This window comes from Agelaius tricolor, unplaced genomic scaffold (assembly GCF_023055355.1).
Source record: "Agelaius tricolor isolate 1412-34295 unplaced genomic scaffold, bAgeTri1.0.p SCAF_26, whole genome shotgun sequence".
Classification (NCBI taxonomy): Eukaryota; Metazoa; Chordata; class Aves; order Passeriformes; family Icteridae; genus Agelaius; species Agelaius tricolor.
This window is the reverse complement of record NW_027269286.1, coordinates 4,860,485-4,884,680: the sequence shown is the minus strand read 5'-3', so window position 1 is coordinate 4,884,680 and position 24,196 is coordinate 4,860,485. Positions and strand designations below refer to the sequence as shown.

Sequence of the window (24,196 nt, the reverse complement as noted above, 5' to 3'; positions counted from 1 at the left end):
ATACTGTTGTCTCCTTATCACAAAAGCTCCATACCTTCTTGGTGTTTCTCATGGGCAGCTCCTCAGAGCACTGACTCTTTCTTCTTCACAAAGCAGCCAACTGACTCCAGCTCCCTTCTCAACCAGCCACCCCACTCTTTTATAGCACTCTTCTTCTCATTGGCTACAGCTGTGGCCTGTTAAAGTCAGGCCTGTTCCTAATCTTTGATAATTAGATTATCAAAGATAATCTAGCTGCAACTCCTTAGGGGTAAGACTACTTTCTACACTATCTTTATTTTCTTATATTTTGTCCCCACACATACAAGGAACATTTTGGGCATACACAAGATTTGGTGTGGTATCTGATGGAGAACACGTGGCATTCCAAATGAAGAGGGTGGACTACAGGCATGAATGTAATGAACAAGCAATGAAAACATAAAGGGAAGATGAAAGTAATCCAGGTAATCAAAGTAGTAAGATGATAGAAAAAAAAACCCAAACAACAAAACAAGGACAGGCAAGAATTAACAGGTAATTTTAATTTCACACGGTAATATACAAGAAATCACTAAGAGGACTCAGGAGCAAAAGTAGGAAGATGAAAGTGGTGATAAGCTGAGTGAGATGGCCAAACATCTTGAGAAAAAAAATAGCAAAGAGAGAAAAATATTATAACTATGAGGAGGATGAAGCAGAAGCAGTTAGCAAGGCAGAAGAGACCTAAAGCAGTGTCTCTAGGATATCACGGGAGAAAGCACATTAGCAGTAACAAATTAATCTCTCTGCATGTTAATAACAATGAGATCATTCTGTAGATCTGCTTACGTAAAAATCTCACCATAAAGTGGTCATAGCTTGCAAAAAGTTGTAAAAACAGAAAAAAAAGCCAGCTTAAAAGTCAAACTCACTGGTTAGAATGTTTAAAACACATAGAACAAGAAATCTGTCATAAAAGGAGGAAAAAGATCATCTGGATTGCACCTACAGATGTTGCTGAAGCAACTGAAGGGTCCTGTGGTAGGAAAGAGTGCCAAGAATAAACACAACCCCCTCAAATCATTCTGGTGGAGGAAGCCAAGCATTTAAAGGAGGAAAGAACTGATTCTAACTACTGACAAGACAGCAGAAGGAAGTGAGCCTTTTCCTCAGCAGCAAAAGGTTATTGGAAATCAAGGTCAAGGCCATTTAGGAGCACAAAGGAGGATAAATGTCAGATGGAGAGAAGTGTAGGCAGGTAGTAGAGCAAAATGTTTGATAATTACAAAGAGAGTAACAGTGAAGAATAGCAGATGAGTCCCTGACTCAGGGAAAAGGGAATTTATAAGAGTAAGTCAAGAATTTTTAAGAATTTTTCTGCAGTGATGACTCAGCACAGTGGACTACACTACACAGTTTAGTTTATACAATTTATACTGTTTGTTTCTTACCTAATTTTAAGAAGAACTTTATGAACATGAATGTATTTTCCATCCACTAGGAACTTCAGGTCTGCAGTTTCAGGGTTGTCAAATTCCTTCTTTAGTGACTGGGCAACTGTTAGATGGTCATCAGGCTCTAGAATAAATAGGGGACTTATATAAAGTAGTAAACAATACAAATATCTCCCACTACAACATTCTGGGTATCTGTCAGCAATTAAGACTCTTAATAAATACATCTTAAAGCTAGTAAACCCCCCCAGCAGCCTATGTGTTCTGTCTGGGCCAGAAAAGCAAAGAAAGGACAGCTTTCTTCAGTCCTTTCTAGTTTCCTGCTCCAAGCAAATATCTCTATTAAAAAAGCTGTGAATTCCACTCCTCTAACTCATCTATATAAGGCCAGAAAAAAAAAAGTTAAGTCTCAGAAGTTTACTTCTCCATATGATGGAAAATGCTATCAACCATTAGTCAGTAAATTATATCAAATTGAAACTGTTAGTTATTATAAGAGCCTCAAAAGATTAATAAAAAAATATAATAAAATTTTCTGAAATGCTTCCATAAGGAGGCATTATATTACAGCAAAAATGAATCTATTACAGAAACAACATATTGGTTGCCAGTGAAACTGCCCAGTGCAATATCCCTAAAAGTGAATACCAACACTTACAAGTTTATTCTAAAAGAACTGCTTTCCCTAGACTTAATGGTGCTAGAAGGACAGTGTGTCAAGGTCTGCATACTGCTGTTGGTGTCATATGTTTGCATATCCAACAGTGCACATGATATTTGCATTATAAAGTTACCAAACAGCTTTGAAAAGTCCTCCATTATTTGCATACAAAATTTTTACCTACTGAACTGATCCAAATCTCCATCACACAGCCTCAGAGAACCATCTTCTTTAATACTACTAAAAATATCAACAACCCACTTTACCCCCAACTCTTATTCTTAACTGTGACAACATTTTGCCTTCTTACCATATAAATACATGTGGGTCAGTAATTAGCTGCTCTCTACAGAAAATTACATAAATGCTAGGTCCTGTAACCTATCAAGCTAGAAATTAGAATAGTATTCTGCTGGAAATGGAAAGACCTCCACAAGCTCTAAAAAAGCTTAACACACACACACACACACACACACCTTGATACTGTTACATTTTGTTTAGCACAGTCATTTTGCACTTCATTTAGAGAATGTCAGGTATGCACAATCTGAGTAGGTACAGGTAAAATGGATGGGGGAAAGAAACACAATATAGTGATGATAAAAAAGAGAAATATTTCTGAAACAATGATACAATAAAGTACTTTGTTAATTCTTATTTTGTACAATGTGTGGTTTATTTATTCAGACTTCTGCTTCAAAGTTAACTGGCAATCCAGGTGTCTACCAAGACACATCTCCAGTTGACTTCTTACAGCCATCAGAGGAAAACTGAATATAGTGGGGTTCAGCTTTGAAACTCTTAGAGAGAAACCAGCTGCTTTTATTTGTTACAGCAGTGAAAGGGGAGCCTGAGGAAGGAAATGAAGAGGCACTTTCCACTGACAAGGCACAAAGCCAAGAAAACTCCTCAGCAGCCAGTGCTAAGAATTGTATTAGAAATGTTAAAACTGCCACAAACATGGGGAGAATGGGAATGCCTGGGTATGGAAGCACCCCAATAAAAGGGACAGAGAAGGGCTGTAAGCATGGCAGATGTCCATGGCATACAGGTCAGCAGATGTAAGATGCCAGGACACAGCTGCCTGAGGATTCTCACCACACATACATCAGATGACAAACAGCAGTGAGTCAGTCCTGAGAGCTTGCCAGGGTGGGACAGGATGAAGAGGCCAGTCACCCTCAGCTCCTGGAGTGTGCAAAAAGGCACAACTGACACCAGCACAGTCACCTAACTAAAAACAAGCCAGAAGATATGACAAGGGCCTGATAACCAGCATCCTTTTTCCTGTGTCATCACAAGGAACCCTGTTCAGACCTCCTGAATAGTGCCAGGATGCTGGAGAGATTACTTGGCACATATGAAAAAGTGGCTTTGAAAGTGCATCTGAAACTTGTTTTATTTAAAAATAAAGTAACCTTTCCTCCTGTAAGACTTTACCTTATGCTTTGGTACAACATTGCTGCAGTGTTGTAGCTCTATTTCCAAAGTCAGGGTCAAAAAATACCAACCCCCCCCCCAAAACCCACATAATAAACAAATATGCAAACCCCCCAAGAACAACAACAAACAAAACCCCAAAACCCACAACAGGCCAAAACAAACACACAAAAAAACCACCACAACAAATAAAAAACCAAAACCCCAAGAAGCCAAACAAAAAATCCAACAACACCACCGCAACTTCATTAGAAACCATTATGGGATTAAATTGTAGCTAAAGAATGAGCTCTCTGGTAGCCAATGCTGTATACTGAACTCTTTCTACTCAAGGCCATCAAGACAGATCTTAATGCTAATCAAACACCTGAGATCCAGCAACTTGTCTCTGCAGAAGACCAGGTCACAATCACTTGTGATGAGACTGAGTGCTTGTGGCCAATTCAGAACATGGGAATTTGGATCCCTCAATTCTTAGTAGTCTACTTAAGGGCATCAAAGAAAGCTTCAGAGTTCCTCAACTCAAATCTCCAAATTCAAATTCAGATTTTTCCACCCAGAGCCACTGGACAGTCACACATAGAGGTGACACAAAAAACCCCTCCCCACAGCTGAGGCACTTCCCCATAGAAATGAGCTCTCAGGATCTCTCACTGGTCAGAGTGACCCCAAGATACGTTAGAAAGTCTCGTTTCCCAGCCCAGGGGTCGAAGAAGGAGTCAGAGCTCTTCAGTTCTCGGTCTCAAGGTTGTTTATTATATCTTATCTATAAAATTCTTTCTCCTGACCTGCTGAGGTCTGCTCAGCAAGACAGTCAGAGGCACTCTGCCTGCCCCCAGGGCAGTGTTATCTTTTTATACTAAAAACTACGTGTACAATATTTACAATTACTGTCCAATACCCATCACCTATGTTAGACAGTGAGCTTCTACTCTAAACCAATCTAAAAGTGCCAACATCACAGCAGAAGATGGAGGCTACAAAGAAGAAGGAGAAAGGCTGGACACGCCCAGATTCCTTCTCTTGTCCCCTGAACCCCCATTCTAAAAACCCCAAAAAATCTATTTTTCACCCCGTGATAAATTCACTATCATTCTACTTAAACTGTTGTGGCTTGCAGATCTTCATATAAGGTTGGTAATTTTTTTTTCCCAAGGGCTAAATTAAAGGCACAGGGGTCTTGGGCTCTGTGCCAAGGTCTCTGAGCCCTCCAGGGCAGGAGCTCGAGTCCTTCAGGGCAGCCAGAGGAATTTCCTGGGTTCCAACAATGAGCCACATCAATAAAACAGACAATTGTCTAGCCCTGCCATCAGGCTTTACCAATTTTTTACCATTCCACATTACCACTTACACATACATAACATGTCATTATGACTATGCTTCCTGGTGTAAGTTTTTGTGAGAAACTATGTTTAGGCTTCAAATACACAGAACTGTTGTATGAGCTACCAGTTCTATTTGGAAGGCGTCAGAATAAAGAACGTTTTGGCTCACCTACGGAGAGCAGGCGCCACATGACGGCGGGGGTGGCGAAGCAGGCGAACACATCGTCGGTGCAGGCGAAGTGGGTGAGGTGCGGGAAGGTGACGGACTGGCCCCGGCACTGCCCCCACATGTACACCTGGCCGCTCTGCGTCTTGGCCGCCGATGTGTGCGCCGAGTGGCAGGCGGCGATCTCCACCACCCTAAATTTGCAAGCAAACAAAAGGAGAAAAGCGAGTCACTCCCATTAAGAACAAAATGCAGTAAATGAGCTCACTGCCTCCTGTCTTTCTCTAGTGCAAGACATGCTTTTAAGCGTGCATGTAAGCAAGAATGCTTTCTGGTCACACACAGCAAAATTAAAAGGGCTGGCAGTGTTTCTGCAAACAGTGGGCACTCCAAGTTTCTCTTGGGAAAGCATCTTGGGAGAGAGCAGCCAGAGTGGCAGCAGAGCCCAGTATCTGCTGCAGCACATACTCTGCTGACCCATCAGCTCTCTCAAGCAAAGCTATGATGAGTTTCAAGTCTCTGAATGTCCTTGGTGGTGCTGGGCAGTGAGGGGAGTAGCTGTATTAAGCTGTAGAGAACAAATACTTGGAGAAGTTGAAGGAGGAAATAAGGATGCATTAAAAAATAATTAAAATTGCATTTTGGCTTATAATTGAAAGACAATGGAAGTCTTTTTTCTGTTTGCTTATTGGTAACAATTATAAGCCAACAAGTTAAACATACTTCTTCTTACTCATGTAATTATTATAACTTATGTTTAAAGGACTTCCATTCTGAAAACTAAAATTTAGAACCAAACAGCACTTAAAGCTGTTTCTAAGTGTCCTTTAGCTAGGCTATGTCTCTAATCCCAAGACTGATTTAGGACTTCAAAACTCCCACTGTGTAAAGCATTACACAATCCACTGTTTTGCAGTCTGAACTACTGCTTGTTTACTTGTGTTCTCAGCTGCCTCGGGATAATGGCAGGGAAACAACTTGTTTAAAGCTGTATGCACAAATCTTGCAGGCTTTAGTGAGGCAGTATTTTCACTGACACCAAGAATTCATATTCTGACCGACAAAAGCCAAAGGTAGCATGCAACATTAAAACTTGTATTAAATTCTTACTGTAACATTTTAAAAGTGTCTGGGAAAAAAAAATCAGTAACATTTGAAACAAGTACACACACAGAAATAGCAATGCTCATGATCAGGCCATGTCTCATCACCAGAGCAGAGATGCCACTTCCTCACAATGATGTACTCAGACACAGGGTTAAGAGGGACATCTCACTTTCCTTCTTACTCCCAACAGGAGCCCAAAATTAAGATTTCTGATCATATACATATTTGGCTTTACAACAGAAACAACTGCCCCACTGTCCCTCAAGGACCTAGAGGAAAATATTTAACTTGCAAAAATTGAAGCTTTATTTTTAGGCCACAATACCAAGAAAGAACTCCCTTTCTCTCTCTCCTGGATTATGAGCCAGATTTAATAGCAGAAATAGCACAAATTGCAGATGTCCACCCTTCACTTTTTCTGAGTACACTTCTTGTCAAAAGTAGCATATTAAAATAGAATTTATATTCACAGACAATAAAGCCTTTATTGTTGATTTCAAGCAATGAAACTACACCACTGAAGGGAAACTGCAATTAAGGCCTTTAAAGTATAGTGTGAGCCGAAGCAGAAAATAGCATATTCAGGCTCAGAATGTTCAGTTTCTCTTTCACAGGGATGGTTATGGGACAGATTCAAGCACTTTTAGTGAAAATTCTCTTCACATTTAGCAGATTAACCATTGCAAAAAATTTTAGCCTCCTTCTCCCAAAAAAAAAAAAAAAAAAAAAAAAGATTAAAAATACCATAACTTTATGTAGTTCTTCTGTGAGTATGTCAACCAATGTCTGATTGCAAGACTGTAAGGATTACCTGTCCTTATCCACAATAACTGTTGTAGGGTAAGACTGGTTACTTTTATTCCCAGTACCTAACTGGCCATATGAATTGGCTCCCCAGGCATATATCTGACCTTCATCTGTTAGCACTAATGTATGTGCATAGCCACAGGCAACCTGTAAGGAATAATAAAAAGAAGAAAACCTCATTTTTATGCCATAGTAAGTTAATACAGATAGATACATCTTATGCTATAGGTTAATGCCATTGATTCTAGGCTAGTGTAAAAATTAAAAATACAGATAAGTTTATTAAAAATGGAAGGAAAGTAGATGAAGTGACTCTGGGGAAAAATTTACCAATGAGAAACCCTGACAGTAAGAGCAGAGCAAAAAGAATAGTTGAAAACTGAGAAAGAAGGAAAGCTATATGACAAATTTGAACAATACGCAGAAGAGTGAAGATTATCTTGCATTGACCTTGCTCCATGGACAACTGCTCCAATATGAATAGCTTCACCACTGGAAAAATAGCTAAGGTCTCCATGTCTGATCCTCTCATCCCTGACAGCCACACAAAACTGCCCCCTCCCTGTGCCAGAGGATCAGAGGACCCTCTGCTGAGAAAAGTCGCCATGCCTGGAAGTGTTCAAGGCCAGGTTTATTGGGGCTCTGAGGAAATCAGTCTAGTGGAAGGTGTCCCTGCCCATGGCAGGGGATGGAACTGGATGGTTTTTAGGGTCCCTTATAGACCATTCTGTAATTCTCTAAACTTACATCACTGGAAGAAAACTCTCACGGTACAGTCTGAGAACCACACAAGACAAGCAAAAAGAACAATCAACCAGGAAAGAGAGAGAAGAGACAAAACTCTCCATTTTGATGGCAGCCCACAACTGTATCAACTCATAACTTCATGGAAACTCCCTTGGTCCTGCTGAGCTGTCTCCTCACATCAGATTGTCCAAAAAATCCACTTCATATATGCAGCACATGCCCCACATACAGATACACAGTGGCAACATTACCAGCAGCAGTCCTGCTCTGCAGGAGTTCGTGTAACTTAGTAGACAGCTACCAAAAAACCAATTTACATTGTTCATAACCAGCTCACCTGTCTTTATATGATCTGCAAAGACACATCATAAACACATATACTCCACTGACATCCATGAAGCATGTGATGTACTTTAAGTGAAATAAACCATCAAGTTATTAACTGAGTGGAGATCTACAACATGGTATTAATCGGTATCAAGTAAAGGAAGTGGATGCAAACAGAATCTAATCCAAACTTGCTGGAGCATTCACTCTCTAAACAGAAGAATAAGTACAGGGGAACATAATACTCACTTTATTATGTTACTATCCAACAGTAGTTGCTACCAGCAAAGCTACTGTCTACATCCTAGGCACTGAATATAAAATGATGTCATTAAATAAGTTTCTTTTAAAATACTTAAAAAATTCATAGCTTTCCTGAGTAAACGCAATAAATAGGATCCAAAGTTCAAAATGCTCTTGCAAATTTTCACTAGTTACAAAACCGATGTTTTCTAACAGTTTGTATCATTTTCCTGTCAGTATCCTCTATTTAGCATGAATCAATTAAAAACTTCCAGAATCAGTCCTGCAGTAACTTTAAATATTTATTGTATAAAAGAAGTTATCAGTTTGCTAGTTACACTGGTGGCAGCCCCACTACTTGGTAAAGTGCAATAATCTCCAAAGGTCAAGACTAACTGTGGAATCATACCAAATGTTAGCCAAATGCAGTGGGAGGCAATTTATCAGATTCCAAACACCAGTAAGTCACTGTGGCTGGAGTGCATTCTGAAATGAAATTCAGTCCACAAGACAGACAAAATACTAAACTGCAGCATTTTTCCAGAAAAAAAAAGGCAGAGGTTAATGAAGAATGGAATATCCTAGAAAGACTCTGTTACTTACTAAAATAACAGCAATATTTTTAATTAACTTTCACAGAAAAAAAGAAGAAAACAAAACAAACATTTTTAACAGTCTAGTCATCTAAGTAAAATCCTGACCTCACTGAAGTCAATGGCAAAATTTCCACCGAACTCCACAGGGTTACAGTTTCTCCCCTGTTGGGAGAGGTCCACTTTAGGACATGTGTTTTATTCTGATGTCACTTTTTAAACAAAGGACTATCTCCTTCAAAGGCAGCATATGCTGTCTATGGGGCTCTTGCAGAGGCTCCTGGAGGGTTTGAAGTGAAGCAGCACAGACCTACCCGCTGCACACGAATGCCTTGCAGGGCTGCGATCCGGCACGGCGTGGGCTGGTTGCCACTGCTGCCCAGCCCCAGCTGGCCATTCCCATTGTACCCCCAGACATAGACCTTGAAACAGAGACAGGGACTGTTAGCTGCTTGCTACTATTCACTTCTTTTTGTTGTTTTAGGTAAACACAAGCATATTCACACATATACCTTCCTATATAAATACATATATATACACACGTTTTTCTTTAAAATGCTGATTACGTACTCATCTAGAATTCTTAACTTCCACATTCATGCTCTTTAGGAGTTAGATTATGTAGGACTACAATATTTTAATAGGAAGAACAGAAAATCAGTGACTCATACAGCTGCCTGCCAGCACAGAGTAAATCCTGCACAATACTTCCCTTCTTCAAAGAGCTGATTTCTCATTCCAAAATCTTCTAACAGAAAACACACTAGAACAATTATAAAATGGAAGCTGTGCACAGTTTGAGTAGGCAGCTTCATGAAAAGCATAAGAAAAAGGGAAAACACTGAGCTCTGATAATTTCAGTGACATTATGTTTTACTGCAGTCCATACCTACTTAGTTCTAAACTCAAGTGTTTGGAGAAATAGAGCTAGCAAGATGTATACTGCCCAACATCATCAGCTCATAATAACAAAATCTAGAACTCTACAACCTACTTGTATCTTTGCAAAGAGGATAAAAAAGTATGAGAGAGATTCAAGAGGTACTCCAGTATCTTTGCAAAGAGGATAAAAAAGTATGAGAGAGATTCAAGAGGTACTCCAGTACAAAAAAATATATGCAATGTACTTTTGTTCTCTTAAGATATGTGAATATGAGCACTGAAAATTAAAATATCATTCAGTGATTATTCTCACATTCACTGACTACTCTCCCATACAATACTTCAGATTCTAGTATAGAGAATAATTTATTTGTCTATGAATGCTAAAGACAGCAGTTGGTATAATAACAAAGGTTGTTATGAGCAGTATAAGCAGCTAGACTCAAGGGCGTTTGCAAAGGTAAACTTCCTTTCTGAGTAATAGCTCATTACTACTGAGTTTGAAATTATCTACATGCCAAGTTATTACATGAAGTAAAACTCAGTCCAAATATTCACTTGAAATTTCTTACCTCTCCGTTTTCCACCACAGCCATAGAGCACATCTGCCCACAAGCTATATTAACAACTATTTTATTTTGTAGGCAGCTGGTAACTCTTCGAGGAATTGGCTGATTTGCTGTTGAACCAGATCCAACCTGGCCCGAGTTATTATAACCCCATGTGTATACCTGTGGCAAAAGAATTGTCATCAAAGATGGCTTTATAATATACAGTTCAAAGTATACATTCAAGAGAGGAAAAAGCCGTAAGAATAAAAAAATTTCTTTTTTTATGTGAAAATGGATGTAGTGTTTTCAGACCAAGGAAGACACACAGGTTTACAAGTGAACTGTTTCTAACAAAAATATGCCAATCTAAGCATTTATATATTCCATTCTTTTACGTTCCTCCATTCGAAGGTAAGAGGAAACATGATGGCTGCAGTTAATGCTGAAAGAATCCATTGCTACTTTTCCAGAACCCAAACTAGAATATCTAAGTGGCACAAATGCCACCTCAAGGTAAATTCCAGGAAACTTTTTACTTTGGCAGGTAAAATTCCTTACAGTGAATGTGATTTACATTAACATCAGCTGTAATGCCACTAAGCATTTAAAGTAGAGTATAGCATAGGAAGGAACTGGCTGCGTAATTTGTTATTACAAGCAGAAGTGGCAAAAAATCAACATTCTGCACACACTTCAAAACAGCTATACCCTCACAAGTTTCAATTTTTTGAAACATTTGCGTTACATCAGCACTGCGAGGATTGGAGGAAGCAAGATCTAATGCTAGAGGTGCAAAGTGTTTCCTCTTTCTCACATATGTGGGTTTCATTAAGAGAAAACAAACACTGGTTCCCACTCTACTCACCTCTCCATCAGAGGTTAACACCATGGAGTGGTGAGAGCCACAGGCAACCTCAATGACTTTCTTGTTCACCAAGTTAGTAGAGACTTGACAGGGAATGAAGCCATGATTTGTTGTACCATTGCCCAGCTGACTGTAAGCATTATGACCCCATGTATACACTTCTCCTTCTACAAGAAAAATGTAAAGAGCTGGTTGAAAAATCTCTACTTTTCCAATGAGTACACAACATAAAATTACAAACTAAAAAGTCAAATTCAGTAACAATATGCATACTTAAGTGTATAAATACATATCTGACCTATGGGACTGTTCAGCCCATGGATGTACCAATGCTACCAGGCTCACACAGTGTTGGCCACAAATCCAAATAGATAGTATCAGCATAATCATAGCAAAGGCAAACATACTGCTGCAAGAAAAGGGATGGCATAACACAGAAGAGAAAAGGATGAAATTACAGTCAGAGTCCCCATTTCAATTTCTATGTTACTGACAACAAATCAGAATTTCTTGTCCATGCCCTGGCACTGTTTCCCATTTTGGAAAATTCAAAAAATAACTTTCATTCCCTTACAATACGCATATTGCCTAAGGATGATTCCTCAGAACTACAAAGGCAAAATATGATACACTAAATCAATACCTCACTACAATAACTGGTTAAATCCAATTATTTTATCCTATCAAAAGTGAACAACCCTTTCCTCAGTTCACCAACATGTGATACAAATTTCAGTAAACATGTGGCACAGAAACATACAGCAAAGTGGCAATGACAATAATTAACAGAATTAAGAATTGTGTAACATATAACAGCCCTCTAAAAGGTAAGTTAAAAAAAGCTGTGCTGAAGAAAAGCTATTAATGCAAATTGAGTCATGAGCAAAAATCATCAAGGATCAGTTCTTGACCTGCTCTTTGGCAGTACTTCATCATCAGGTTAAGGAGTGTGAGTGTGTCAGTGGGATCTGCCAGTAACAAAACTCAGAGGAATACAGATGCATACATAAAAAAAGGTGTGCAGAATGGTCTGCCATGAAGACTGGAGGAAATGATGGAACACAACTGAATGTAAAAGAACACATTTACAACATAACTCTCCTCACCTAATTTTTGTCATAATCTAGAATACTGAAAAACATTTCTTCTCATTAACAGAGACAGATAAGTGTGAATATCATCAATTAGGCTCTAACAGAACCTCACTGGGAACACAATATTAATAATTTTTCCCCAAGTGTAACATACTTAATTATGAACATAAAAGCCACTACCACAATGTGGATAATAGAGTGTCAGTACAAGAAGCATGAAGGCTGGAAGGCAACATAATGGGTCTTTAAAGCACATCCAAAAGTAGGTACTGGAGGGAAAAGATGCATTTTAGCTGAAGGACAGTATTGGCACAAGAACACAGGGGCATAATGTAGCCACTAATGCATTTCAAGAGCTATCAGAAGTTTTGAACTTAACTGAGAAGTGAAAGAAAAAACCCTTCCAAAAGTAGTAACAAGATTGAAGTAGGGCTTGAAAAACTCCTGAAAATAACAAGCTAGCTGACATGCCATATTTGCCAACTAAAATACTTTTGATTTAACAGCCCCGAATACTCTACTCTCTCTCTTATGTTACCAGCCCAGACCTTTCACGCCTGCTGGATTAATTTAAGTGGACTCTCTGAAGAAGCAATATTCAGATCATACTTTACCTTCTGTAGCAAGAACAACATGAGGGCCACTTCCATAACTCAGGCAGGCTATCTTTTTGCCACACAGGGAATCTAACCTCCTTGGTTCTATAGTGCTCTGCATGTCTCCTGTTCCCAAACAGCCACTGCAGTTCATGCCAAGCACAAAAACCTGTTATAAAAGAATCACAGACTCATAACATAGGTTGCAACAGAGAGCCTCCTCCAAAGGTCAACTAGTCCACCCCTGTGCTCACCAAAGATCTAAACAGAACGGTTGACTCAAGGCCGTGTTCAAAAGATTCTTGTACATGTCCAAGGAAAACAAATCTCACAACTGCTTCAGGATTTAATCCCTCTTATGGCATTTTTTTCCTAGTACTGAATCAGAAAATGCCATCTTGCAGTTTGTATGCACTGCCTTTCATCCTGTCACTATGCATTTGCAGCAAATGTCTAACTCCATCTTCTCTTTGTTCTATGATTGTGGTAAGAAGCCTTTTATTTAAACCAAACATGTTTCCGTAGCAAATAAAACAATCAGACATTTTTGCATGCAACTTTCTCTAGGTGTACTACTATATTACTGTCCTTCAGAATAACTTGATACATGATTGATTAAACATGTCTCATTCATACACACTCTTGGACAATTACCTCATCATTTTCAGTTGCATACAACACTTCATTACCAGCACTGCCAAATACACAGGCTTGACGAATTAACTTGATCTCTTCTGGGGAGCAGAGAGAAAAAATCGGCCATTTCCCAACATCCAGCATCTTCAGGGCTGAGAGGAGTGTTGCCTCCAAGGCCTGGTATTACAAAAAATGCTATCAAATATCTGCACAAAAAAAACATATGCCTTTGCATAGCAAAAAATTATGTAAACACCACCATCTCCTTTTTCACTCACAAACCAGTATATTAATTCTACAATACTTGAAAGGAAGGACATTAAATAAACATATAAAATATATCATGATCTAGAAATAAAGGATCAACATTAATGGAGAAAAGTACCATGTAGGAGGTTAAAAGTTGAAGTCATATATTCACTATATTCGTGCAACATAAGTGCTGTCTTACAGAATTCAATATACATTGAATTCTGTAAGACAGCATTCCAATATAAAGTGTAAAGTGTATATTCAAAATTTGAAATCTGTGTATTTTCCCTTGGTGCTAAAATTGCTGTTAAAAAAAGAAATCATAAAAGAACTCTGCTCAAGAATACACTTATCTTTGAGAAATATGTATATTTGTTTTCATGTATGTATTTTTTCTACCTCCAAATTATACAAAGATGTGAATAAATTCTAGTTTGGAGTCTGAAGCATGTTATTATCAGCCATAAGAATACTGCTTTTTTAATTAGTATCACCGACTATGAAAAAATATACACAGGAATATACATAACATAAATCAAAACCAACACCCTAAATTAATCCTAAATTATATTCTTTTGAATAACACCAGCTAATCACACATTTCTTTCTCTATTATTTACTTCAGAGGAGGGGAAAGAAGGACTGGCCATCTTCACAGAAAAAATGTTGCGGTTTTGATCACACCAGTTCTTTCCCCATCATCTTGCAGCAAATAACTGACCAACTTCAGCCAAATTTGCAAGTGAAAGGGAAGTAAGATTCTGCTGACACAATCAGCTTGGCAGCAGGCAGCTGGACAAACAGACATTATGTTATGAAATAAGTCAGTGAGCAAGTAGGTCCATGCTAATCCTAGCAGACATTGTTCCTTGTGACACGTAGCAGGGTTATCAGGGATGAAGGACCAGAATCCATATGGAATCAGTCTTCGTTCATCTGCTGCTTGCAGAATAATTTCTTTTATGTCAAGAGGTTACTATTCATTCTACAGAGAATTTTAGGCCCTCTTAAGATATGATAATAAATACTGAAAGCATCACAGACTATTCTTCCAACCGCATCAACAAAACTGCATCCCACTTGTGTGCAAAACTGAAGAAGCCTGAAATTCAAAAGGACAGTCAGGGTGTCCTTCAATTTTACAGATTCCTTTACTGGAATAACATATTGGTTTCTTTATAGTGTGGGCTCTAAATTCCAAGTGCTCAGTGGGTCAGAACCCATTCATCTTATACAGAAAAGTTCGTTTTTTCTGTAACCTTGTTCTACAAAGCACTCGTGTCGTACCCTCATAATTAACTGATGTTAAAAAAACCCTCAAACTGTAGCATTTCTTAACACTAAAATAATACACTGAAAGAAAAAACTCCCCAACTACTCTTATAAAAAGCACCCAAGGAAATACTTATGATACTGATTAAAAAAAAAAAAAAAAAAGAAAGAACTAAAACTTTATCAGACAAAAAATCCATAATCTAAATCCTATCTCTGGAATTATTAGTTACACTCAGTAAGAGATATTCTTCCACTTTTCAAGACTTTCTCCCCTCACACAGTTCCACATTATATTTTGTTTCAAAAATATGAAAACCAGCTTCAACTCTTAGCCTATCAATATTCATATCCCGTAAGTGATCAGTTCCCTCATTATATTGCATGAAGTCATGAAAGGCAGACTTAGACACAAATCTCAAATGTTATATGAACATATTGTTCTTCTAATAGTTTGTGGATGACTTAAGCAAGATTTCTTCAGCTAGTATAATTTCTTCTAACCATAGCTTTTGTTTTCTGTCTATCTTGAAAAGTACTTGCATGTACTAAGCTATTGCTAAATGGAACCTTTCGAGCAGAGCAGTACAGAATTCCCAATACAAATCAACACTCTGACCTTGGCACTGACTCCTTGAGGAGGAGGTTCATCCTCCATATGGATTTGTGCTTGTGTCCCCCTGCAGAGAGAGAGCTGTGGTTAAAATCATCATATCATATTGCTGCAACAATACTTTCTGAAACCACATGCACTTAATATTAAGCCAGTTAAGATAGTTATCTTCTTCTGTGGGGTGAGAAAAAAAGAAATGCAAAGCCCTCAGTTTTGCTGTTACATACAACTATACAATGATCAGTTAGGCAGACTCTGCTCTTCTGTAGTCTTACCTAAAATATTAATTCTTGGGCAAAACATTTTTTTAAAACAAATAGGAAAATTAATCAGATTGTGATTGGAAAGAAAGATGTTTTATGAGCACCATACTCCAATGTCCTTTCATTGCAGTAGAAATAAATTGAGAACCTTCCTGACATAATGCTTTAAGACATTTCTTTCAGCAAAGAAAAAGCACACTGCTCAGAGAATTCAATTTCTGCTTAAGCCTTCAAATTTACTTATTCCAGTTCCATTCTAAAACCAATGCTAGAAAAACATTTCTGTCTTTTCAGGTTTACTGAGAGCTGCTAAAAAATTCATTCTGTTTCAGAAAATATTGTCAGCCCCGTAAATTACCTGTATCATTTCTATGACGTACATTATCAATAGAAACAGATCTTCAGACCAGATGTTTGTTCACAAATATGCACAACTCTACTATCCTAAAATTATTTCCTAACATAAAGCCATGCAACTCTGTTTTCAGTAAAACTACAAAAATGAGAAGCAGCTCTGAAGCTGTACAAGTCTCTTTCACAGTGATGAAAATTTTACACATCATTTTCTTTGAGGTACATTGGTTCAGACATATCTAAAATCTGTTTATTTCTCCCATAAAATCACATGTCTCTAAAATTCTGACTACAGGCAGAATGACATCCAACAAACAAGTCACCATTTTACTGAATTAATTTTCAGACTAATACCACATTAAAACAAGTATTGAATGTAACTGCATAAAATACCTTTCTTACTATTAAACATATCTTATTAAAGACTTCATGCCATAAGACCTAATCCAATTACACAAAATACATGAAATTAGTATGACTTAAGTATAATGAATGTTAATGATTCAACATGTTATCTACTGAATAAACAAACAAAAATTATTTTCTTGAAACAAATAAAAACCTGAACAACTCTGCAGCTTGACCATACTGAATATGCACAACTGTTAAGCTTAAGCTTTGACAAAACCCCCAAATCTACACACACAGAGTGTATTTTATACACCTAGTTTGAGACATTGCATGAAGAATTTAGCTCATGTGTGAAAGTCCATGGTGATTTTGAGCTTAAGGCTCAAACACACAACCAAACTGAAACAACCAGAAGCCAAGTTATATTCCCCTTCAACTAGAACAGACTGAAGGGCTGACTCAGTGACCTACAAATCAGCACCTACTGGTATTTGAGATGACCTTGGGGATCCCTGACACCCTACAGGGCTGGCAGATATGATACAGGACCCACGGGATATCCACACATCCATGCCAAGCTGGAGCAGCAGCCAAGAACTAAATGGCACCAGACAGTTCTGCCTGTGCAGCTGAGCAGAGCCCTGAATAAGCACACACAGCCTTTTATCAAGATTTATGCCTTCATGGAAATGGGGGAACTTGCTGAGCTCTTGCAGTTAAGCAATTGCTTATTTTCTCCAACATACTTGTTCAAACAATCAGAATGCAACAATTGATTTTGTGTACATTATCTCTATTTAAAGTAGAAACAACTCCCCTAATCAAGGCCTTTGCCTGTACTACTGAACTGCTCTGAAACATTTAATTTCAAGTATGCTAGTAGTCCTCCTGTGAAATTGACTATCGAGGCTATCCAGTATTTTGCAGCACCATTTGATACAAAACTGATATCCGTGATTCTTCAGGTTCCAGTATTTCACTTCAATTGCACCAGTTCAGACAAAAGCATAGTTTCACTTAAAAGCAGTTTATTTGTTAGCATCAAGATACACTAGGATCTAACCACCCCAGTTAATTAATAAAAAGTGCTCCACTTCATTACTTTTCAGACTCCTGACAGTTTTGCCTTGACTTTTCTATAACACAGATCAGTTACATGCCCTCCCAACTCAAAAGTTAGAACATGTTTTATCTTCTGTATAACTATGATAAAATTACCCTGCAACTCAATTTTCAGTTTGCTCTGCAAACACAGACACCTTATTTCTGAGCAACCCCACAGGAGTACACAGGGTGACTCAAATTATGCCAGTTTATTCTGTTACTCAAATTCATGTCTTCTAATAAAAGTACATCCTGAGTGCCACATATCTGTATCTGCAAAGCTGTCCTTTCTAAAAACCTGTAATTGATTTAGGAGTATATATCCACCTGGGGATCCAAAATTAAGACAGAAAAAATTAAACCTGTTTAAGAACCATTCTTATCCATATACGTTTAAAATATTAGCTATTATTCATATATTTTCCTACTTGCATGAATTTTTCTCCAGAAAAATAACCATTGTGAAGGCAGTCAAGCAAAGAAAAAACAGTATTTTTATCAAAAATGAAAAGACAAAAACCTCTATATTTGAGTAAATCAGGTACAGGAGAAAAACATATCCTAGCTATTTCAGACAAGTTACTGGGATTGTTTGTCTACTAAATCTTATAATATGTGCACAACTGCTAAAACCCATTACTTTAAAATAGCTAGCTACAACATTTAAAAAGAATGCAATACTTATTTTAGAAAGTAAAAAGGTGAGCCAGAAACATTTCTCATGCCTGAAAACTTTTTATAACTTTCACTACCTGTATTTCCAAAAAAAAAAAAATTCTGAAGTGCAAATCTAAAGGAGAAAATATCATTATTGTAAACATTCATTTCTTGAGGCCGTGCACAGTCTTTTGATATAAAAATATTTATATTAAACTTCCACAAATCTCTTATCTGGAATCCAAGTACAATTAAGAATCTGGACAGCATACTCTGGCAGTCTGAGTTTAGGTCTTGGAAACTGGAAGCTTTGACCATCGTTTTGGTCCAGCCACAATAGGTCTTTGGGTAAAACACACACGCTTCTGCAGTACACATAAGATTGAGTTAAAGAACATAAATACTAAATCTGGTAGCCAAGCTTCATTAACAGCCCCAGACCATTTAATCCTAAATATTTAAACAGGTTCACTGACTCATCTGAATGTAAACATTCTTGTAGAGTCTCTCTCTAGGAACTTGGCAAGCAAACAAAAATTTTCAGAACTCCACTTAGTATTTCCTCCCACTTAACCTGAGCATTTATGAACCTCATCTGCTGATTCAAAGGTCTGCAGCTTCTTCCCCAAGGACTCCAGCCACAGGCTTAGGAAAGATTACAAAGCAAAAGTCACAGAGAAAAGTGACTTGATAAGACTTTTAGAAAAGGCACCTAACCTTCTCTGGTATTCCTGATTTCTCAGCAGTTTCCTACAAGAGTAGTCATTACATGATGCTAACTTGTCCAAGCAATTTTGCAGGAGAGATCAGATCACCAATACTGCCAACATGCACTCCTTTAACAGGTCACATTTCTTTCTAGGAAGACTATTTCCAAAATTATCTTCTTTCTTCATGTACAGTGAAATGCCAGTACTACACCCAGTGCTGACAATAAATTGACAGAACTCAGTTTATAATTTATTCTTCCACTGATGTGGCATTTTCCATTACCAAAAAATTGCAGACCTTAACAGCGAGTGGTTGTTTGGAAAACCTCAAACTCCAACTAAAGTATAATCTTCTCTCCTTCCTTTCTTGCTCCATGACACCAGACTGTGAATTCTTTGCTCCTGATGCAAGTTCCACTGTGTGCCTACTCACTACACAACACACAGTTCAGAGGCTAGATCCAAGAAACTCTTTACTGGTTCCATCTCCAGAAGCAAAACTTCAGCCAAGCATCTTGTCAGACACCACCTGTGTTTTGGCATGACATCCAGCTCCACCTGTTGGCTCCAGGGATGGACATCCAGCATGACCCCACTGAAGTTTCCTGAGGTTCACATGCAAAATCCACATACTAAGTGATGGTAAGACAAGTGCTCATATTAAGTCTCTTCATTGTTCTCATTCCCATTCCAGTTACTTTTTCCCCTTTAGAAAATTCTATCACCATCGCTGCTGTAGAATGATGGATTGTTGACCAGCCAGCAACAAGAGAGGAAGCAACTGGAAAAAATCATCATCACCCACCCGAAAGAAAATATTTAAAGCAGAAATAAAAAAATAATCCCAAATTATTTTCTCATTCTACAAACCCTAGAGTCAGTCTGGAAAAAATAATACTACACCTTTGGCTAGGTATCTCCTTGACTTTAAAAAAAGAAGATTTGAAGAAAGAAGCTGGCAACTACTAAGAAAGAGAAGCTATATAACAAACAAATAAAAGACAGAAATACAAAGACAAGAAAACAGTAGTGTTTATTTAAAATTAAGCCTCCAGTAGACTTACTGAAATGTCAAAGTCAGCAGCTAAAAAAGCCTGATAAAATGTCAATCAAAACACATTTTCACTTAGAAGTATTTACACTTCTTTCTACACATGCAAAACTACCTTTTGAAGGCAAACAAGTGTTTCAGATCATGGAAACAATGCAAGAACTACTTTAAGTGCTGAAAAATATTATAGGAAGATGCTGGAGTCACTTTCACTGGTTTTAATTACTGGTTTACTTCTCCAGTAAAAGGAAAAAAACATAATGAGCATTATCTCTAGACCTTGAGATGTGTTAAAATAATCAAACCTTTTGGGAATCCCAGTCTCTTGGGAACAAGATGCCATTCCTGCATCAAAATCTAACCTCATGTAATCTAATGTAACCTAAATCTAACCTGAGGTGCTAAGGAAAAACATCTGTTGACAATTTTGATATGGCTAATCCAGGATTTTCCAAAAAATTAACTTGAAAAGTTCCTTCTCTTTGCTGAATTGTTACCCAAACTGAGTACACTTCAGTTCCTGTAATCCATACAGAAACACAAACATGATAAAATACAACTGATGCAATTGTTGGCTCTTACTTACTTTATATTCTACATAAAACTTCATTTACTACACAACTGATTTGGTAGAGTTGATAACTTATCTTAATTCTGACCTTCCAACATGAGAGGTCAATGAACCAGCTTTAGGGAAACAAAATTAATCCATAATTAATCCAAAATTAATCCATTTGTTAATACTCTTAACGCTGTCTGCCTACAAAGATGCTGCATGTTATAGGAGAGAGAAAAAACAGTAAATAGAATGTGCATGAGAAAGAAAAGTTACCCCACTTCCTCCACCAACAAATGATACTGTTAAATACCCAAATGTACTGTCCCAGTCTTCTGATACTGGAACTGCTGGACATCAAGTGGCAAGAGCATAACAGCATCAGATATAACAAGCAGAGGTTTCTCAACCCTTAAAAAATAATTAAGAGACAAAATGTTATTCTTTCAAGGCAAAAGTTGGAGTGTCTAACATTAAGTATATTCACTGCAGTACCTCCTCCAAACTGCAACAGATGATATGCATCATGATGCCAAGGCCATTTTACCTCAAATTTATCACTCAGTGGTCTTACTTCTATTATTGTTTTCACTTACATGATTAAAGAAACTTAAAAAAACAATTCTCTGTAACCAACTAAGAATTACTTTTGCTATTCCTTTGCAATTCTTACTATCAAACCGGCACTTTACCTCTTCACTTTCACTTTGCTTGACTATTCTTTTTCTAGTCATTATTTCTAAAATCCTTTTAGATTTCAAGAGACCTATTTAATTTTTTTTTGGACATAAATTCCAGATGGATTCTACCTTTGGCATAAAAAAGCTTTCTACCTTCTTTACTTTATAGGGCCCTCAGGACTCCTGTACAAACAACATCACTAATTAATCCTCCTGATTGTTCCAAGTTTCTAAAACGAAGAATTTCAAACCTGTTTAGTCACCTATTTTATTTCTATTTATTTAATCTAATTAGAAACGTGATCCAAGATCACAAGCTGACTAATGAACCACCTTTTCCCAGAACTTTCACACTGCTTACCTGAGAGCCAGTCTAAGGCAATTCAGTGCTTATTGGGCAAGCTGTATATAAGATCATCTGGATCACTGTGTGCCTAAATGATGCCATCACCTGCATCTATTGGCTGCTCAGCCTGGAGAAGAAGAGGCTCCAGGCCACCTCACTGTGGCCTTTCAGTATTTAAAGGGCGCTTATAAAAAGCTCCCTGTAAGTACTGAAAGGAGGAAGGAATGTAAAAAGGAGGGAGAGTAACTTTTTACACAGGCAGATAGTGATTGAACAAGGGGGAATGGATTTAAACTACAAGAGGACAGAATCAGATCACATCCCAGGAAGAAATTCTTTACTCAGATAGTGGTGAGGGCACAAACGGTTTGCTGAGAAAAGTTGTGGATGCCTCATCCCTGGCAGTGTTCAAGGCCACTGGATGGGGTCAGGGGCAACCTGGTCTAGTGAATGGTATTCCTGCCCATGGCAGGGAGGCTGGAACCAGATGATCTTTAAGGTCCCTTCCAATACAAACCATTCTGTGATTCTACAGTCTAAGAAAGAAATCCATCTGTGACATAATTCCTGACAGTATCTCTCAGTAAGCAATATTCTTATACAAATCCAACTCTGTGGTCTATAGCAGACACCATCAAAAGCTCTTATAATTTTCTTGTCTCAAAGCAATGATACACTTGACTGTTTTCCTTTATCCACGGTCTCTTCCTGCTACTTTACAGTCCATCACTTCATTCACATCCTACATAATTCTGTCACATTTATTTCCTATATCTGGATGGTATTATCTCTTCTATCAACACTAAGCAGGACAATTACTTCTAAACATTTCCTTTACCTTGTGTTTGCTTTCACATCCTCCAACATGGAATCATAGAATGATTTGGTTTGGAAGGGACCACACACATAATTTTGTTTCAGCCCTTGCCATGGGCAGGGACACCTTCCACTAGACCAGGTTGCCCAGAGCCCCATTGAAATCGGCCTTGAACACCTCCAGGGATGGAACATCCACAGCTCTCTGGGCAACCTGTTCCAATACCTCACCAACCAGAGTGAAGATTTTTTCCTAACATCTAATCTAAATATTGAAACTCCTTTTCAATTTGAACCTGTTCCCCCTTGTCCTCTCACTACATTCTCTTATAAATAGTATTGCCCCATCTTTCCTGTAAGTTCCCTTAATGCACTGGAAAGCACATCGTTCATCAGCCCAAATAGTTTCTGATGGTGCACAAGCATCACGCCTACAGACCTCACCCCATTCGTAACCTGAGTAAAACCTCTTTGCTGACTGTGGCTGATATTAGCAATTTCACTTGCCAAGGAAACGCCACGAAATCCTCCCATCTCCGACACAATAAACAAACGGTGACTGCTTTCCAAAGTATCCCTCCTTTTCCTTAAAACCACAACCGGGCCGCCAAGCTCAGCTCGCCTGTAGTGCCACCATCGCCACACCTCTGCGCACCTGCGGGCAGCGCGCACCGGCACCACACACACGGGACTCCTGACGGAGCACACGCAGACAGACTCACAGACACGCACACAGACACACCGCCATCCCCGTGATCGGCCATTTACACACCGGGTGCCTGAGAAACGAGGCCCCGCGGAGCGCAGCCCCAGCCCGGCCCAGCACACGCAGCACGGGCAGGCGGGCGGGCGGCCGCGCCCGGCCTCGCTACCGCTACCGCTCCCCACCGCCGGCCGCCCAGGGAGGGAAAGCACAGGGAAGGGGGGGAGCCAAGCCCCTTCCCTTCCCTCCCCTTCCCACCCCCGTGCTCCTTCCTTACCTTCCTTCTCCGAGGCGGCGGCGGCGGCTCCTCCCCCCGGCCCGGCGAGCCAAGGGAAGATGCTGCCGCGCTCAGGCGCCTCCTCAGCGCCGAGCCCGCAGGGAGAGGGGAAGCGGAGGGAAGCGGCTGGCGCCTCCCAGGATCCACCCACTGCAGCAGGAGCCGGGAGCGGCCGCCGCTGTCCTGGGAGTCCCGGGGAAGGGCCCCGCGGCTGAGGGGCAGTGCTGGCTGCCGGGGAGAGCTGCGGGAGAGGCTGGAGCTCTCCCTGGGCCTGGCCCCGGGATGACATGGCTGCTTTGGGAAGAGTCATGCCCAGAGCGAGCTCGGCGTCGCGGTTGACACCACCCCTTCCCGGCTCCGAATCACAGAATCAATCGGCTTGGGAAAGACCTCTGAGGTGCTGAGCCCAGCCTGTGACCCGGCACCACCGTGGCAGCTAGACCGGACACTGAGTGCCACATCCCGGCTTTCCTAAAACACCTCCAGGGACGGTGCATCCAGCAGGTCCCTGGGCAGCCCGCTCCAGGCTGTTGCCTGGGCCAAAATACGCGTGTCAACCACACACATGGTCAAAGGGGAATGTCAAATATTGCTATGCTGTTCCAACCTGCAATCGTTTAATTTTTTTTTTCTCAAAGGAAGTGAGGAGATATTAAGTATTCTGTATCTCCTATGGCTTATGCTTAAAGTTAAGCACCCCCCAAAGAAGATACACTTGATAAGTTTTCCTAAAAGC

The 24,196-nt window shown here is 39.3% G+C and overlaps 1 protein-coding gene across 3 annotated transcripts in view; it reads right to left on the bottom strand.

The window, feature by feature from the left end:
- The window catches only part of RCBTB2 (RCC1 and BTB domain containing protein 2), a 34,266-nt gene extending 10,536 nt beyond the window's left edge, over positions 1-23,730 (bottom strand). Inside the window, exons 1-10 of one of the 3 annotated variants that reach the window (XM_071448490.1) lie at positions 23,461-23,730; positions 15,599-15,659; positions 13,474-13,632; positions 12,838-12,988; positions 11,130-11,296; positions 10,286-10,444; positions 9,146-9,253; positions 6,926-7,068; positions 5,011-5,201; positions 1,413-1,539 (exon numbers count right to left, since the gene is read on the bottom strand). In XM_071448490.1, the coding sequence (XP_071304591.1) occupies positions 1,413-1,539; positions 5,011-5,201; positions 6,926-7,068; positions 9,146-9,253; positions 10,286-10,444; positions 11,130-11,296; positions 12,838-12,988; positions 13,474-13,632; positions 15,599-15,637 (1,244 nt within the window). In that variant the 5' untranslated portion in view covers positions 15,638-15,659; positions 23,461-23,730. Of the gene's footprint in view, positions 1-1,412; positions 1,540-5,010; positions 5,202-6,925; positions 7,069-9,145; positions 9,254-10,285; positions 10,445-11,129; positions 11,297-12,837; positions 12,989-13,473; positions 13,633-15,598; positions 15,660-23,252; positions 23,382-23,460 lie in introns of those variants that run through there. The other 2 variants (XM_071448491.1, XR_011682494.1) reach the window with 2 other exon arrangements.
- Between the last annotated feature and the right edge of the window lie 466 nt (positions 23,731-24,196).